The 18,444-nt window shown below is 40.6% G+C and overlaps 1 protein-coding gene across 6 annotated transcripts in view; it reads left to right on the forward strand.

Moving 5' to 3' along the window:
• Window positions 1-18,444, forward strand: part of ARHGAP28 (Rho GTPase activating protein 28) — a 215,134-nt gene that overhangs the window by 129,622 nt on the left and 67,068 nt on the right. For all 6 annotated transcript variants that reach the window (XM_044293644.1, XM_044293641.1, XM_044293643.1 and 3 more), the window contains 3 exons: window positions 63-259; window positions 2,897-3,114; window positions 15,381-15,468. In XM_044293644.1, coding sequence (XP_044149579.1) covers window positions 91-259; window positions 2,897-3,114; window positions 15,381-15,468 — 475 coding nt within the window. In that variant the 5' untranslated portion in view covers window positions 63-90. The remainder of the gene's footprint in view (window positions 1-62; window positions 260-2,896; window positions 3,115-15,380; window positions 15,469-18,444) is intronic.

The raw sequence follows: 18,444 nt of genomic DNA on the forward strand, positions 1-18,444 counted from the left end.
GGATATAATTATATTGTTCTAGCAGAATTACTGCATTCCTTGTTTGCAATTTTGTCGTACAGAAAAAGCAATTCACGAAGAATCAACAGAATGCTTTCTGATGAATCCGCGCACACCCCTGTGTTCAACCGATCCATCTCCGAGACTTCCATGGACAACTCATCAATGGAAGATTTCTGGTGTGAACTCAAGAACATCAAAGAGAACAGCGAGAATGGGTCAGACGACAGTCTGCTCGTGGATGTAAAGCCTGTGGATGGTATGGGCGTTAATCTTCTGTCACTAGAAAGTTTCCATTAGCGCAGCAGAAAAGGATAGTGAAGTGTAGCCTCATGGGCGTCTAATAAAATAAGCTGAGCAATCAGATTCCACCTTTCATTTTTCAAAGGAGCTGTCAGAAATAAATGGTGGAAACTGATTGTTTGCTATGGACAACTAAGCCAGTTCTAGTTTACACTTGTTTGATAAATGACCCCAAAAGTATTTATGTATAGTGTGATCAACATCCCTGTGTATATACAGTACAAAAATTCTGTAAGTTTCTGAAGTTTTGTATAGTACCATATGTTAGACAGCTCTCTCATCGTCTTCACTAAATAGAACCTGAGAGGCTATTTGTCCTTTATTTAAGTTTTTTTTCACCATAATGGTTTATAACCCACAGATAGAATAGGTCACAAAACAATGATGTAGGTCCAAATGGTTTCTTGGGTCTCCATCAATCCTAAAGGTGCCCATAGACCTTTTCTTTCTGACTCCTCCATCCACATGAACATTCGCCTTGGTGGAGCATGAATGTGTTTTCAGTGAACAGGTAAGATACTGCCAGGTTCCCTGTCTTTCCCTTGACATCATCTATTGGGGGAAAGTTGGGACACCCCCATACATACTAGGTGGTCGGGTTTAAATTAAAGGGCTTCTGTCACCCCACTAAAGTCATATTTTTTTTTTGGACTAGTTACATTCCTTATAGTGCGATATATGAGAATATAATGGTGTTACTTACTTTCATTCATCCGTTTCTTATAAAAACGTATGTAAATCAGGTCTCTACCAGCAAGTAGGGCGTCTACTTGCTGGTAGCCACCGCAAAAAAACGCCCCCTCGTCGTGTTGATTGACAGGGCCAGCCGCGATCTCCTCCTCCGGCCGGCCCTGTCAGCATTTTAAAAATCGCGCGCCTCTGTTCCTTCGGCGCAGGCGCACTGAGGTCTTCTCTTTCGGTGATGTCTTCTCTTTCGGTGATGTCATCGGCGCAGGCGCACTGAGGGAGTTCTGAGGAGACGAGCCTCCTCATCTCAGAGCGCCTGCGCCGAATGAACAGAGGCGCGCGATTTTTAAAATGCTGACAGGGCCGGCCGGAGGGGGAGATCGCGGCTGGCCCTGTCAATCAACACGACGAGGGGGCGGTTTTTTGCGGCGGCTACCAGCAAGTAGACGCCCTACTTGCTGGTAGAGACCTGATTTACATATCATAAAACTTCGTTTTTATAAGAAACGGCTGAATGAAAGTAAGTAACACCATTATATTCTCATATATCGCACTATAAGGAATGTAACTAGCCCAAAAAAAAAAAATGACTTTAGTGGGGTGACAGAAGCCCTTTAATGTTTATTGGCACCTTTTGGGGAGTTTTTGTACATAATTAATACAAATGTAGGAGAAATCTTTAGAAATAAAATGATTACTCACCCCCATCAATCCCCACCACTGCTGTTCCATCGCTGCTTCCATCCCCGCCGCTCTCCATTTCCTGGCTTAGGAAAAATGCCAGGAAAAATAAACTCTTTGTCAATTAGATACAGCACTCAGTGTAGTCTTTTACAATTTGGGATTACATTTATTCTGTTTTTGTACTGCCAGAAAAATGTCAGGAAAGGCTGTTCTGCCAATCACTGGTAGAGGCAGGTCACTGCTAAGCCAATGATCGACTGAGCAGGGCTTTTCAGGGATTTCAGCATGTGGTGGGTGAACAAGCAAGGAGAGCAGTGGGGACTGGAGAATCAACAAGTGGAAGTGGAAGTAATTAATGGCTTTTCTTTTTATTCTCAACAAATTCCTGTTGACTTGTCACCATGAAATTCACTGTTAATCTAGACACAATGTTTTGTAGGGCTAGATCAGCTGAATGTAATGATACCTTTCACTTAGTAATTTGTTGCTTCATTCTAGAGATAAAGTACATTTGATCCATATGCAAGTAAGCAGTTAAGTGCACCGAGGGTGGACCCAAGCTACTCTGTGCATCTGTTGCTTCCTCTGTCAGCCCCCTTCTTGTCCTTCTTGATTGACAGGTCCGGATTCTTGGATAGTCATCTCACCTGGTCCTGTCAATAGACTGGAAGAGGAAGCAGGAGGACTAGGGGTACACAGAGTGGCTTGGACCTGCCCCTTGTGCATTTAACTGTTTATTTGCAGCGCTTTTCCAGAATTAAGCAATGGATCAGTAAGTGAAAGGTAATATTACGTTCAGCTGAGCTAGCCGTACAAAAAATTGTTGCTGGCTTAACAGTGAGTTTCCTGGTAAGAGATTCCTATAAGAACGGAAACTGTTTTAGGCTTGTTTGTAGTTAAAACTATCCCGCACAGGAGTTGTGTCTCTCCAATGAAAATAAATGGCAGGTATATTTTCTATTCTTTTTACATGTTTATTTTTATGTGAAATGAATCTGCATAAATATATCTCTACACAGATTTTAGTCAATTATATCCATTTTACAATTACATTAGGAAAGGTATAAACGCCACAAGCATATTAAACGCCATAAGCAGTAAAATGTAGGACATTGGTTGTAAGTTTTTCATATGTATTTCTAATCAATATACGTATCCCAGGATGATTACTTACACTTACATGCAAGCTAAGTCTCTTCTGTGTCTGTCTTGTTTTTTTCAGATGGTGAGCTAGAGGCAGAATGGCTACAAGAGGCAGGCCTGTCCAACCTAATTTCTGGTACTCAGGGACACGATGGTCAGGCTTTACTCTCCACATTAACTCGAATCCAGGCAGCTGCAGTGCAAAAAAGATACAATTCTTACACTCAGACTATGAGGAAAAAGAACAAACATTCAGTAAGGGATGTGCGGGATATCTTTGGAATTCATGAAACTACAGTAAGTATGAAGAGATGCCACATTCATTAGAAATCGAGCGAGACCTTTTTTTTCGTTTTTTTGAGGTTCTGTTAATTGTTGTGTTTTTAGAAGAGTAGATATAATGTATCACAAGAAACTGTCCCTAAAACAGTGTTTGTTGCCTATTACAACCTATCACAGGGCAGCTTTAATTTCTCACAGTGAGACTGATAATTGAAAACTTTGCTGTTATTGACCTGTAACAAGATGAACTATAAACATTATTTATTGGTCACAGTAAACACAGTAAAAAAAAATAAAAAGCAATACCAGAATTGATGCTTTCAGTTCATCGCACCTTCCAAAATAAAAATAAAAAGCATAAAAAAATGGTACAGATGAAAGCTTCAAATCGTCTGGAAAAAAACAGGTCCTTATCCAGTTATGCCATCAGGAAAAATAAAACTGTTTGGTCTTGGAATGTGGTGACACAAAAACTAATTATTTTGTAAAAACAAAAAAGCGTTTTAATTGTGCAAGTAGTTGTTATGGCAGTGGGTGTGAAATCACTTTATCAACCAACCAGTTTGACGTTGGGTGTTATCCTGGCAGTCCCCTGGTATTCACCCTTTAACCCCTGTACAGGAATCTGGACTCCATTGCAGGAGTGCCACCAGGCTGCTACTTCTTGGAGTAGTGCCAGTATAGCAGACAGCTGCCCCGGGTGGGGGGGTGTAAGAGACACTGTTGCAGAGCACCATAAGATCAGGAAAACTCATAGTCAGTAACAGGCTGAGGTCAGGGCAGGCAGAATTTATGTGAACATAAGAAACAGGTTCAGGCTCAGGACTGGTAGCAGATAATCACAACTGTAAACAGGCAGGGTTAGTAAATGAGCAGATAACAGAGACCAAACATCTTAGCAAGGAACTAGTGTGGTAGGAATCTAAGGCCCCTTTCACACGAGTGTGACGGGTTAGGTCCGGATGCGTTCAGAACGTTCAGGGTGCGTTCAGTGAAACTCGCACCATTATTCAAGCAAGTTCAGTCAGTTTTGTCTGCAATTGTGTTCAGTTGTTCAGATTTTTTTATGCGTGAGTGCAATGTGTTTTGATTTACAAACATCTCCTAGCAGCCATCAGTGAAAAACGCATTGCATCCGCACTTGCTTCCGGATTCAATGCGTTTTTCACTAAAGCCCCATTCACTTCTGTGGGGCCAGGTCTGCACACCACAGAACCACAGAACTGATGCGTGAAAAAAAATGCTCATGTACACAGATCCATTGAAATGAATGGGTCAGGATTCAGTGCGGGTGCTATGTGCTCACGTCACGCATTGCACCCGCTTGGAAAATTCACTCATGTGAAAGGGGCCTAATTGCTCAGGCAAGGAAATGAGGCCAGTAGCACAGTGTAATAGCAGAAGATGATTAGCAATTAGAAGCAGCCATGCAGCTACACACAGAGCAAGGAGAGGAAGGGACTAGTTGTGAAGGCAAAAATGGGAGTAGTGGTAATTTAGTGAATAATACCTAATAGACACAGAGAGACAGTGAAATATGTTGTCGGTCCTTAAAGGGAATCTGTCACATTGAAAATGATATCAGTCCAGAAGGCATCATGTTATAGAACCAAAGGAGCTCAGAAGCTTCATATCTAGTTTTATGCCAACGAGTCCTGATATTCATGAGCTTTTGGTTTTCTCTGCCCCTACCACTGATTGACAGTTTATTTCCAACTGAATTAGCAGCAGGGGGTGGAGAAAGTCCGGAGCTCATGAATAATCAGGACTCATTGGCATGCACTGGAGCTGTTCAATACAAGATTTTAGCAAAGCGGCTGAGTCAAATTAAGAAAGTGACTCAGCATTTTGGTAAGGGGATCAGTTTATGTTGCCCTTAGTTAGAACACCATAAAACTGGTGACAGGTTTCCTTTAAATGAATGAAATGCAAGTTTTACTGAATCTTCACCCACAAAACTATATATCTGCCCGGCTCCTCCTGCTCTAAAGTATGTTGCCTACAGATTCATTTTCATTTTCATGGCGACAGGTTCCCTTTCAGTCTAAAATTAATCACTAAGGAATGAAAATGAGACATAAATTCAAAATCTACAATAATAAAGTGATGTTTTTGGGAGGATTTTTCTAATTTTAATGACTGTTAGGGAATAAGAAGTTCCCTTGAAATTGCACAGAATTACATTGTGTGTGTTTTTATGTATTCAAAATATGCTAATACTTATTGTTTCATATAAACACACAAACGTAACTACAATTGCATCATATTATGTCTTTTGAAACATGCATGGTCTAAAGCAGGGGTACTCAACTGGTGGACCGTGGTACGGATTCGGACGCAGTTGCCAGCTGTCCGAACCCCTGCATGTAGTGGCGTGCTAAGGGTGCCGACTGTCACGGGGTGCCAGAGCCTAGAAGCAATGAGCGCTTCAATCAATACAGATGGAAGCGCTCACTGCTGGAGCGCAGGGAGCTGCGGTCCTGTCATTGACCACTCAGCTCCCTGCGCTCCTCCCCTCGTTTAGACCGGCGGCACTCTGAATGGTGAAGTAGGAAGACTTCTCCCTGTTCCACCATTCAGCCTGCAGACACAGATCGCGCTGTTTGCGTGTTTGGGCAGAGCCTGCAGCCCGGTAATCTGCATAAGCTTTGCCCACATATTGCTGCAGAGTGATCTGTGTCTGCAGGGGAGAGAAGACTGTGAGCTTCAGGAACGGGACAAGGTGAGTAGTTACTGTGTTTGTTTTTTTGCTTTTGTTTGACACAGAGGGGGCACAATTGGCATTTCTACTCTTCAGGGGGAACAATGGGCATTGCAAATGTGAAGGGGGCACAATGGACATTTCTACTCTTGAGGGGACACAATGGGTATTTCTACTCTGGAGGGGGCACATTAGGCATTGCTAATGTGAAGGGGGCACAATGGACATTTCTACTCTGGAGGGGGCACAATGGACATTTCTACTCTGGAGGGGGCACAATGGGTATTTCTACTCTGGAGGGGGCACAATAGGCATTGCTAATGTGAAGGGGGCACAATGGACATTTCTACTCTGGAGGGGGGGCACAATGTATATTTCTACTCTGGAGGGGGCACAATGGCCATTGCTAATGTGAAGGGGGCACAATGGACATTTCTACTCTGCAGGGGGGGCACAATGTGTATTTCTACTCTGGAGTGGGCACAATGGGCATTTCTACTCTGGAGGAGGCACAATGGCCATTGCTAATGTGAAGGGGGCACAATGGACATTTCTACTATGGAGAGGGCTCAGTGCACATAGGGCATTACTACTCTGAAGGAGGTACAGTGCACAGAGGGCATTACTACCATGAAGGGGGCACAGAGAGCATTATTACTGTGAAGAGGGCACAATAGGCATTACTAGCACAGAGGGCATTACTACTATTAATCTGGCACAATGGGGATTTCTACTATGAAGGGGGCAAAGTGGGCATTATTACTGTGAAGGGGCCACAATGGGCATTACTACTATTAAGGGGGCACAATGGGCATTATTACTTTTAAGGGGGCACAATGGGCATTATTACTATGAAGGGGTACAATGGGCATTACTACTATTAAGGGGCATTATTACTGTGAAGGAGGCACAATGGAGATTATTAATATGAAGGGGGCATAATGGGGTCTATTACTGTGAAGGGGGCACAATGGGGATTATTACTGTGAAGGGGGCACAAAGAGGGCATTACAACTGTGAAGGGGCACAGATAGGGCATTAGTACTGTGAGGGGGGCACTTAGGGTATTCATACTCTGTGGGGTGGAACTAAGGAGGCACTGCAATGTGTCAGGGGCACTAAGGAGCATCATAATATGTGGGGGCACCAAGGGATCACTCTGCTGTGAGGGTGCACTTATGGGTATCATACTCTGTGAAGCACTAATGGGATATCATACTGTCTAAGGGCCATTAAAGGGGCATCATTATTGTTAGGGGGCACTGAAAGGACATTCATACTGTTTGGTCAGCAGAAAGGAGATTAGGTGGGTTTGGAGGTTTGGATTGTTGTAAAAAAAAAAAATTAAAATGCAGCACTATACGCCAATGGTGTTGTCCCTCCTTATATATTTTTATGTTTTGCAGCTCGGACCTTCATCCTACAGCAGACTTAGGTATGTGGAGCTTTACAAAAAGTACTTTAGTACCCCTGGTCTAAAGGTTTATGTTTCTGTAAATAGCTGAAAAGGGGTGACTTTGTATGCTTCAGTATACATCCAAAGCTATTGACACATCCCTGATTACAGGGTCAAATAGCTGAGATTTTTCTCTTTGCTATGACTGACCTGACAAGAATGCACAAAGAGAGGTATTGTGCAGTATTCATTTAGTTTTGCTATGGTGCAGTTCCTAATATGAAAACTACAGTAGAAATAAAAGAATTATAATGTTGGTGTGATAAAATGTTATATGGCTGGAGGCATATTCGGGTGACTATTCCATGAAATTTGGTGCATTGACTATGTGACCTGTAGATCATACAGTATATGAAATATGACAAAAGATCTTGACTGCCATGCATCCTGCTTTACTTGACCTTTAGGCGTCTATGTTCTATGTCTGCAAAGTGGAGGAAGTGTGAATGCTGGGCTTTTGTCACACTGATCTGCATTGCTGTGCCATTATCCAGGATTTGCACTGCTTCTAATATGCAGCCGTGTATAGGAAATAGATACAGGAGTTCAATAGGATGTCCGTTTGGTAAAAACAGCATCAGTTGCTGTCTGTCATGGTGGTGGATATTGGGGGGCATTTCAACCTCTCTGCATTAAAAAGTCACTCATTTATTCTATTCTCAAGCAGCCTTTGTGTAACAAATGTGCTACTTTTTGAAGTCTTACGACATAACTCGCCCCTAGGCAGGTATAGGTGGGAGCAGATGGGGATTAGGCTACATGCACACGACCGTATGTGTTTTGCGGTCCGCAAATTGCAGATCCGTTTTTTTTGCAGATCCATTGTAATAATGCCTATCCTTGTCCGCAAACTAGAAAAAAATAGGACATGCACTGATCTTTTTGCGGAGCAACGGAACGGACATACTGATGCGGACAGCACACAATGTGCTGTCCTCATTTTTTGCGGACCCATTGAAATGAATGGGTCCGCATCATATCTGCAAAAAAAAACTGAACAGAAACAAAATACGGTCGTGTGCATGAGGCCTCAGCAGCATAGGGAAATTAAGTATTATTTGTGAAAGAAACGGACATAATTATAACTAAGGCTACTTTCTCACTTGCAGCAGAGTGATCCGGCAAGCAGTTCCATCGCCGGAACTGCCTGCCGGATCAGGCAATCTGCATGCAAACGGACAGCATTTGTAGACGGATCCGGATGCGGATCCGTCTCACAAATACATTGCAAGAACAGATCCGTCTCTCCGTTTGTCATACGGACAAACGGATCCCTTTCTATTTTTTTGCACATTTTTACGGAAGGACGGATCTGGCATTGTGGTATTTTTAATGCCGGATCCAGCACTAATACATTTCAATGTAAATTTATGCCGGATTGGGCATTCCAATAACTGATCCGGAATTTTGGACGGATATGCGGTATTTCCTCCGTCCAAAACGGCATTCAGTGACTGAACTGAAGACATCCTGATAGATCCTGAATGGATTTCTTTCCATTCAGAATGCATGGGGATAAAAGTAAACAGTTATTTTCCGGTATTGAGCCCCTGTGACGGAATTCAGTGCCAGAAAAGAAAAACGCTAGTGTGAAAGTACCCTAAAATCTGCACCAAGTCATAACAGAATGGATTTCACTTTCTGACACACAGAGGACCAGAGATGCGGCTAATTTAATAGACCTTCACATCTTAATAAATTAACAGCTACGGTAGATCAAGACTGGCATATGTAATGCCAAACTTGATAATTTCCCTGCATTTTGTATAAGGGCAGGAAAATGTGGCATACAATCCTTTTTTATCAGGTGCAAACAATGTGTATATATATATATATATATATATATATACACACACAGTATATACAGGTCCTTCTAAAAAAATTAGCATATTGTGATAAAGTTCATTATTTTCTGTAATGTACTGATAAACATTAGACTTTCATATATTTTAGATTCATTACACACCAACTGAAGTAGTTCAAGCCTTTTATTGTTTTAATATTGATGATTTTGGCATACAGCTCATGAAAACCCAAATTTCCTATCTCAAAAAATTAGCATATTTCATCCGACCAATAAAAGAAAAGTGTTTTTAAAACAAAAAAAAGTCAACCTTCAAATAATTATGTTCAGTTATTCACTCAATACTTGGTCGGGAATCTTTTTGCAGAAATGACTGCTTCAATGCGGCGTGGCATGGAGGCAATCAGCCTGTGGCACTGCTGAAGTGTTATGGAGGCCCAGGATGCTTCGATAGCGGCCTTAAGCTCATCCAGAGTGTTGGGTCTTGCGTCTCTCAACTTTCTCTTCCCAATATCCCACAGATTCTCTATGGGGTTCAGGTCAGGAGAGTTGGCAGGCCAATTGAGCACAGTAATACCATGGTCAGTAAACCATTTACCAGTGGTTTTGGCACTGTGAGCAGGTGCCAGGTCATGCTGAAAAATGAAATCTTCATCTCCATAAAGCTTTTCAGCAGATGGAAGCATGAAGTGCTCCAAAATCTCCTGATAGCTAGCTGCATTGACCCTGCCCTTGATAAAACACAGTGGACCAACACCAGCAGCTGACATGGCACCCCAGACCATCACTTCAGGCATTTTGGCATTTCCCTCTCCCCAGTCTTCCTCCAGACTCTGGCACCTTGATTTCCGAATGACATGCAAAATTTGTTTTCATCCGAAAAAAGTACTTTGGACCACTGAGCAACAGTCCAGTGCTGCTTCTCTGTAGCCCAGGTCAGGCGCTTCTGCTGCTGTTTCTGGTTCAAAAGTGGCTTGACCTGGGGAATGCGGCACCTGTAGCCCATTTCCTGCACACGCCTGTACACGGTGGCTCTGGATGTTTCTACTCCAGACTCAGTCCACTGCTTCCGCAGGTCCCCCAAGGTCTGGAATCGGTCCTTCTCCACAATCTTCCTCAGGGTCCGGTCACCTCTTCTCGTTGTGCAGCGTTTTCTGCCACACTTTTTCCTTCCCACAGACTTCCCACTGAGGTGCCTTGATACAGCACTCTGGGAACAGCCTATTCGTTCAGAAATTTCTTTCTGTGTCTTACCCTCTTGCTTGAGGGTGTCAATGATGGCCTTCTGGACAGCAGTCAGGTCGGCAGTCTTACCCATGATTGCGGTTTTGAGTAATGAACCAGGCTGGGAGTTTTTAAAAGCCTCAGGAATCTTTTGCAGGTGTTTAGAGTTAATTAGTTGATTCAGATGATTAGGTTAATAGCTCGTTTAGAGAACCTTTTCATGATATGCTAATTTTTTGAGATAGGAATTTTGGTTTTTCATGAGCTGTATGCCAAAATCATCAATATTAAAACAATAAAAGGCTTGAACTACTTCAGTTGGTGTGTAATGAATCTAAAATATATCAAAGTCTAATGTTTATCAGTACATTACAGAAAATAATTAACTTTATCACAATATGCTAATTTTTTTAGAAGGACCTGTACAGATACAGCCGAGCTAAACTTTATGGTTTACGTGTTAAGTAAGGAATAGCAAGAAAAAGATAACTAAAATTTCTATGTATTTCAATGGCTTTTGTAACTAGATATGTTTCTGTCTTAGTTAAATAGTTGCTATGGTTGAAAACAAACAAGTCCAGCAAGGCCAACAAAGGCCAACAAAGGCATGATCTGTAGATCCAAGTGAAAAATAAAATAAACTAATCTGCCATAAATGAGGAAAACTTTATCCCTGATCCTGAAGAGTAATAAAACTGGATCAACATTTAAAACAATAATTCTATATATTTCCATAAACATTTAAGCTATCAGCTATCATTGCTGTGACCATAAGCTTAGGTGACTATTCCACAGATTCACAGTTCTTATAGTAAAGAAGTCTTTTGGAAACTGAACCTTTATTTCTCTATGCAGAGCCAGTGCCACCCTCGCCACCCCCCTTTCTTAAGTTAATTGTGATCACGTCAGCTATAAACTGCCTCCATTTTTTACTCATTTGTCATCCGCGTGAACATAGCCTAATCAATTTTACTTTGCTGTAGACGAGGGGTAACTAGATCTTCTAAATCTAATCTTATAACCTTGACTTAGTATTTCTTATTCTACGCCATCTGCTTCAGAATAGAAAATGCTAAACTTATTACTGGTATTAAATTATGTATTAAAGTGTCAGTGAAGTGTCTATACTACATATACAGAAGAACCTTACAGTTTGTGTTAAGTCTGTATATATATATATATATATATATATATATATAGTCCCATTATCTATTGTACATGGTTCTTAACTTGGTGACTAAAACTCAGGAATTCTGTATGAAAAAAATATTTGTAAATTCAACAGGAAGTCTTGATAAAGCAAAGGAAGTTCAAGGAATGACACTTGAGAGTGAAACGCTTCTCTCTCTAGTGGAGGAACAGAGAAGGAAATTCTAAAATGAAATGTGACCATGAATGAGTTTTGTAATATTATTCCTACATAGCTTCAAGAATGTGGTCAACATCCTGCAAGTACAAACTATGACGTAGCTCATTCACAGGCAGACGGAGGCAAATTAAAAACAAAATATATTCAGTCTGGGACTATCTGAAGAATCTACTATTGAAATGTATTAAAATATTGACTTATTGTGTCGTGAAAAGCTATACAATTATATAACATACTATCTGAATTCATGTTCAACACCTCTGCTTGTAGTAATTTAGTAGAATAGTTGATTACCTACTTTCTGAGGCTGGAAATCTGTCCTGGTCTTGTAATGATCACTCAGGTGCATGAGTAGTAACAGTAGTAAGTACACTTGTCAGATTTCTCCATTGTATTGAGCTGTGCACCCGTGTGATCTTCACTTCTCAAGAATCGATTTTTATCTGCTTGAATGAATGAAGCTTTAACAAGCAGTGATGTCAGAAATATGGAAGAATATGTACACCAAGTATATTAAAGAATTACTTTGTAACTGCCGTTTTATTTTTATTTGTGTAATGTGTAGGGGCAGTGATGCAGACCATTTTGTAATATACTTTAATTACGGAAATCATACATTTCTATTAGAAAAATAGCTCTAAAGTGGCCCATATTGAGCATTAGCAACGCTCTTCTGTCTTCTGTTTACATAACGCAGTCAGTCTCCACTGTTATGTAAACAGAAGACAGAGGAGTGTTGCTAAGGCTCAAAATTGGCCACTTTAGAGCTATTTCTAATAGAAATGTATAATTTCAGTAATTATAGTATATTACAAAATGGTCTGCATCACTGCCCCTACACATTACACAAATAAAAATAAACTGGCAGTTACACTTTAAAAAAGAGCTGTTAATGTTTGCACTTGAATGCGCTATACAACAAAAAGGTATCTTGGACACCCCAGAAGCAATTGTAGGACTAATGTGGTGGATCTTTCCAGCTCCATAAAATTCATCAATTCAAGGATGGGGAAGAAAAATATATTATTGTTAATAGGTTAAAGGCTTTGTCTGATATAAGTGCAAAATTAAAGACCAGCAGGAAAGTGTGTGAGCAAAATAAAAGAACATTTACCTGTGGAAAGTCCTGCCATTCCAACGCTGCAACTCCCATCCTTACCCTTTCGGGTCTCCATCAAGTCAGAAGTGATGAGGCTTTGTGACCACTGCAGCCAACCACTCACCAATAACAGATGAATGGTGTTTTTCTTGTGGGCACAATATCTCACTGGTATTTAACTTTTCGCTAACAGTATGTTGGAAAACCCAGTTAAAGAGGTGTAACCTCTGTTGACATGTCTGTTTTAATTATCCACTTGCATCCTCTATGCAATAACAATTCTTTAGCATCTTTTGCTATGACTGTATGTTGTGCCATGCCTGTTATTCCTGCAAGAAGTGATACCAGTTGTTGTGTCCCTGCTAACTAGTTTTTGCCACTAGTAGTATTGATTGGGTAGTGTGAAATTGTACAGGGACACACCTCAGTGGTAACACTCAGTTGTACCTGTTTTGATACACTTCTATCAGGAATAATAACAAAATGGCACTACATAGAATCATAATAAGGAATACAATTGTTTACTAAAACAAATATATCAGGGGCGATCTATAATTGTATATATTTTAGTCCAAAAATCTTGATTTCAACTCAAGTAACTGTTATTGCAGATACAGTTGCAAGAAAAAGTATGTGAACCCTTTGGAATGATCTGGATTTCTGCACAAATTGGTCATAAAATGTGATCTGATCTTCATCTAAGTTACAGCAATAGACAATCACAGTCTGCTTAAACTAATAACACACAAATAATTAAATGTTACCATGTTTTTATTGAACACACCATGTAAACATTCACAGTGCAGGTGGAAAAAGTATGTGAACCCTTGGATTTAATAACTGGTTGAACTTCCTTTGGCAGCAATAACTGCAACCAACCGTTTCCTGTAGTTGCAGATCAGACATGCATAACGGTCAGGAGTAATTCTTGAGCTTTCCTCTTTACAGAACTGTTTCAGTTCAGCAATATTCTTGGGATGTCTGGTGTGAATCGCTTTCTTGAGGTCATGCCACAGCATCTCAATCGGGTTGAGGTCAGGACTCTGACTGGGCCACTCCAGAAGGCGTATTTTCTTCTGTTTAATCCATTCTGTTGTTGATTTACTTCTATGCTTTGGTTTGTTGTCCTGTTGCAACACCCATCTTCTGTTGAGCTTCAGCTGGTGGACAGATGGCCTAAGTTCTCCTGCATAATGTCTCGATAAACTTGGGAATTCATTTTTCCTTCGATGATAGCAATCCGTCCAGGCCCTGACGCAGCAAAGCAGCCCCAAACCATGATGCCTCCACCACCATACTTCACAGTTGGGATGAGGTTTGGTGTGCTGTGCCTCTTTTTCTCCACACATAGTGTTGTGTGTTTGTTCCAAACAACTCAACTTTGGTTTCATCTGTCTACAGAATATTTTGCCAGTACTGCTGTGGAACATCTAGGTGCTCTTGTGCAAACTGTAAACGTGCAGAAATGTTTTTGGACAGCAGTGGCTTCCTCTGTGGTATCCTCCCATGAAATCCATTCTTGTTTAGTGTTTTACGTATCGTAAATTCATAACAGGGATGTTAGCATATGCCAGAGACTTTTGTAAGTCTTTAGCTAACACTCTAGGATTCTTCTTCACCTCATTGAGCAGCCTGCGCCGTGCTCTTTCAGTCATCTTTACAGGATGGCCACTCCTAGGGAGAGTAGCAGCAGTGCTGAACTTTCTCTATTTATAGACAATTTGTCTTACCGTGGACTGATGAACAGCAAGGCTTTTGGAGATACTTTTATAACCCTTTCCAGCTTTATGCAAGTCAACAATTCTTAATCGTAGGTCTTCTGAGAGCTCTTTTGTGCGAGGCTTCATTCACATCAGGCAATTCTTCCTGTGAAAAGCAAACCCAGAATTGGTGTGTATTTTTATAGGGCAGGGCAGCTGTAACCAACACCTCTGATCTCATCTCATTGATTGGACTCTGGTTGGCTGACACCTCACTCCAATTAGCTCTTGAAGATGTCATTAGTCATTAGGGGTTCACATACTTTTTCCACCTGCACTGTGAATGTTTACATGGTGTGTTCAATAAAAACATGGTAACATTTAATTCTTTGTGTTATTAGTTTAAGCAGACTGTGATTGTCTTTTGTTGTGACTTAGATGAAGATCAGATCACATTTTATGACTAATTTGTGCAGAAATCCATATCATTCCAAAGGATTCACATACGTTTTCTTGCAGCTGTATATACATGTATTTACCTCTAAAAGTCTTCAGTGGTTACCATGAAGGTGTAGAGTATGGGGGAGATTTATCAAAACTGGTGTAAAGAAAAACTGGCTCAGTTGCCCATAGCAACCAATCAGTTTCCAATATTTTTCAAAGCTCTTTTTGGAAAATGACGGTTGCTGGTTGCTATGATTAGTTGCTATGGGCAACTAAGCCTGTTTTCCTTTACACCAGTTTTGATAAATCTCGCCCTGTATGTCAACTTGTCCACAGTTTCCTTGGAAATGGCAGACAGGCAGTGATTCCCAGCCATATGGAATAACAGGGACCATAGGGTTTATTTTATTTAAGTCAATAAGTCTTAGAATGTTGTAGATTGTTTTACTCTGATTAATATTATTTGTTTCTCGTGTTTTTGCAGCCCACATTTGAAGCTATACCCGTGTCCCCTCTTGCAACGAATGGGATTCAGATGCCCATGAAAAAAACCATAAGGAAACCTATCACTTGTAAGTTTGTTCTTGTAATTAGTCTTTCATGAAATTGCACTACTTTAAACAGGACCTGTCACAATGAAATGCAGTACAATCTGCAGACACATTCTTATAGAGCAGGAGGAGTTGAGCAGATTGATATATAGTTTTGTGGGAAAAAATTCGGTAAAACGTGTAATTTATCCAATATAAGCTCTCCTTTTTCTGACTTCACTATACACAGGGGAGGTGTTTTCTGTGATTGATTGCATTCTCTGTGTAATTGTGTATACAGAGATAATTGTCAACTGATAGTTGTACATGGGAGAGGTCTTATCAGTAATTGATAGCATTTTCTGTGTACGTGTGTATACAGAGATAGCTGTCAGTGAGTGATAGCTTTACACTGGGTAGGTGTTATCAGTGATTGTAAAAGGGAATGTTGATTATTAAAAAAAATATATATATTAATAATAATTATTCATAAATAGTCATAAGTCGCCTATTCATGACTCCGCCTATTTATACTATATATACAAACTACCCATTGCTATACCTATTTCCTGAACTACGTGCACTATGTTACAGCGATTACAAAAGACTATAAACTGTATTTTAAACAATAAGGTATTTATTAACAATAACAATTCTACAGTCGCTTATATTTATGCTATATATATATATATATATATATATATATATATATATATATACAAAAACAAAAGGGTCGATTCCAGCTTCTGACGTCTAAAATGATATGTTCTTTATTCGGCTTTCAAAGTTTAAGATCCAACATATATCACAAGGAAAATTTTCCCAGAATAAGCACCTGGCCGAAAACTAACGGGAACTACAAATGTGGCAGCAAGAAATGTATTTGCTGTCGACATATGTTTATCTCAAAAGAGATCACATCGACAGCCAACAACAAAAAACATATGCTAAAACAGTACATAAACTGTAATACAGACCACGTAGTATATGTTATAACATGTAGAACATGCAGTGTACAATACGTAGGCTGCACCACAAATGATCTGAAGGTACGCATAAGAAAGCATCTAAGTGATGTCCCTCATTTTATGTCCCGAAATGTTTCAGCGGCAACAATGCATTTTGCCACTGTTCACAAGGGCGATATCTCGCAAACAAAAGCTTTTGAGTAGAGAAACATATTGGATGTTTATTCTGGAAACCTGTATACCAAAGGGTCTAAACAGAAAATATGATTTAACTTTGCAGTATATGTAGTTCATCAGCATGTGATCCTGAATGTATAACACTGAATTGCTGCTTCCCTGCCCATGTGTTCCTGGGTAGATTTCCTAATCCTGGAACACCTGGGCCTGGGATGCAACCTCTATCCAATTAGAGAAGGAGGAGGAACCCATTTGTGCTGTATATAAGTACTTGTTTTTAGCACACTATGTATTGTCTTGATGAAGGGCTCAATACTATAGCCCGAAATGCGTCACAATTACTCTGTGTCTCTCCATGTGATATATGTTGGATCTTAAACTTTGAAAGCCGAATAAAGAACATATCATTTTATACGTCAGAAGCTGGAATCGACCCTTTTGTTTTTGGACATATCAAGTCTGGCTGGGTTCAAGCCACTTTCTTTCCGTGCTTCGCTAAGGTGATTAGAGGTGAGAGCTGCAAAAACTTCTCCTTTTTATATATATATATATATATATATATATTTATATCAATAGTTATATAAATATATACATATAGACGCATACAGCAATATACTAACAGCACTATAACACAGCTAAACCTAACTACACTAACACGGCACACTCCCAATTACAATTCCACCCCACAAACTATCTAAATATCACACTTACATACACACAGTAGCAGCACCCACCCACCTGGCTATAAACTATCCCTACGGGATAGCAAGAGGTTAAACACAATCAGCAGTTAGAGTTGTCCTGCAAGGGTTAATGCAGGGTTGGTGGCTAGGTATGGAAAAGGGTTAACTCAGGGTTGGTGAAAGGGTTAACACAAGGTAATATTGCAGGGATTGGTGGCAATGCTTTGGTGGTATAGGGTAATGCAGGGGTATGACTATTTGGGCAGAATGAAGGGATATGGGAATATTGCAGGGCATAATGTATATGGTTGGTGGTATAGGGTAATGCAGGGGTTAATGCTGGGGTAGCTGTGGGCTATGGCAGGGGTGAAATGGTTAATGAAGCTGTTTTTGGTGGCAATGGAATATTCAGGGGTTAATAGGGAAAGGGTTCGTTGTTGGTATTGTGTAGGGAAGGTAATGCAGGGATTAATACGTTGGTGATATAGGGTAGGGTTACTCAGCCATCCAGGGGTTAATTGCTCATTCCCAAGGAAAGATTTTCGCTGATGCTCATCTTGCAGGGGTTGATTCTCTCTTGGGGCTGCTTGGCTCAACTCAGGTCCACTCTTCCATGTGTGTCCTTCCTCTGTTTGTGATGATGAGCCCAAGAGAGAGAGAGCCTTTGTTCTGGCTTGGGCTAATATAAGCCCATAGCAGCCCACCTCCCCCTCCTCAACCTAAGGCTCAGGGATATGACATCATGTTGTGTGTGTGACGGAATGCATGCACTCAGACTGTAACAGATGACTGCTAGTTGCCCCCCCTGTACAGACAAAGAAATCAAAGGAATTCCTGCTCAAGGAGTAAATGAGAGCATCCCCCCAGATACACCATGGCACCACACATGCCCATGTAAGGTGGGGGAGAGCATAATAGCTAGGCTGATATATACATATATACACAATATATGCACTTCCCTCTACAGTGATTGATAGTATTCTATACAGAGATAGGAGATAGCTGTCAGTCACTGAGAGTTGTACACAGGGTAGGTGTTATCAGTGATTGATAGCATTCTCTGTGTAAGTGTGTATACAGAGATAGCTGTCAGTCACTGATAGTTGTACACAGGGGAGGTGTTATTAGTTATTGATAGCATTCTCTGTGTAAGTGTGTATACACAGATCAGTTGTCAGTCACTGATAACT

This window comes from Bufo gargarizans, chromosome 5, assembly GCF_014858855.1.
Source record: "Bufo gargarizans isolate SCDJY-AF-19 chromosome 5, ASM1485885v1, whole genome shotgun sequence".
NCBI lineage: Eukaryota > Metazoa > Chordata > Amphibia > Anura > Bufonidae > Bufo > Bufo gargarizans.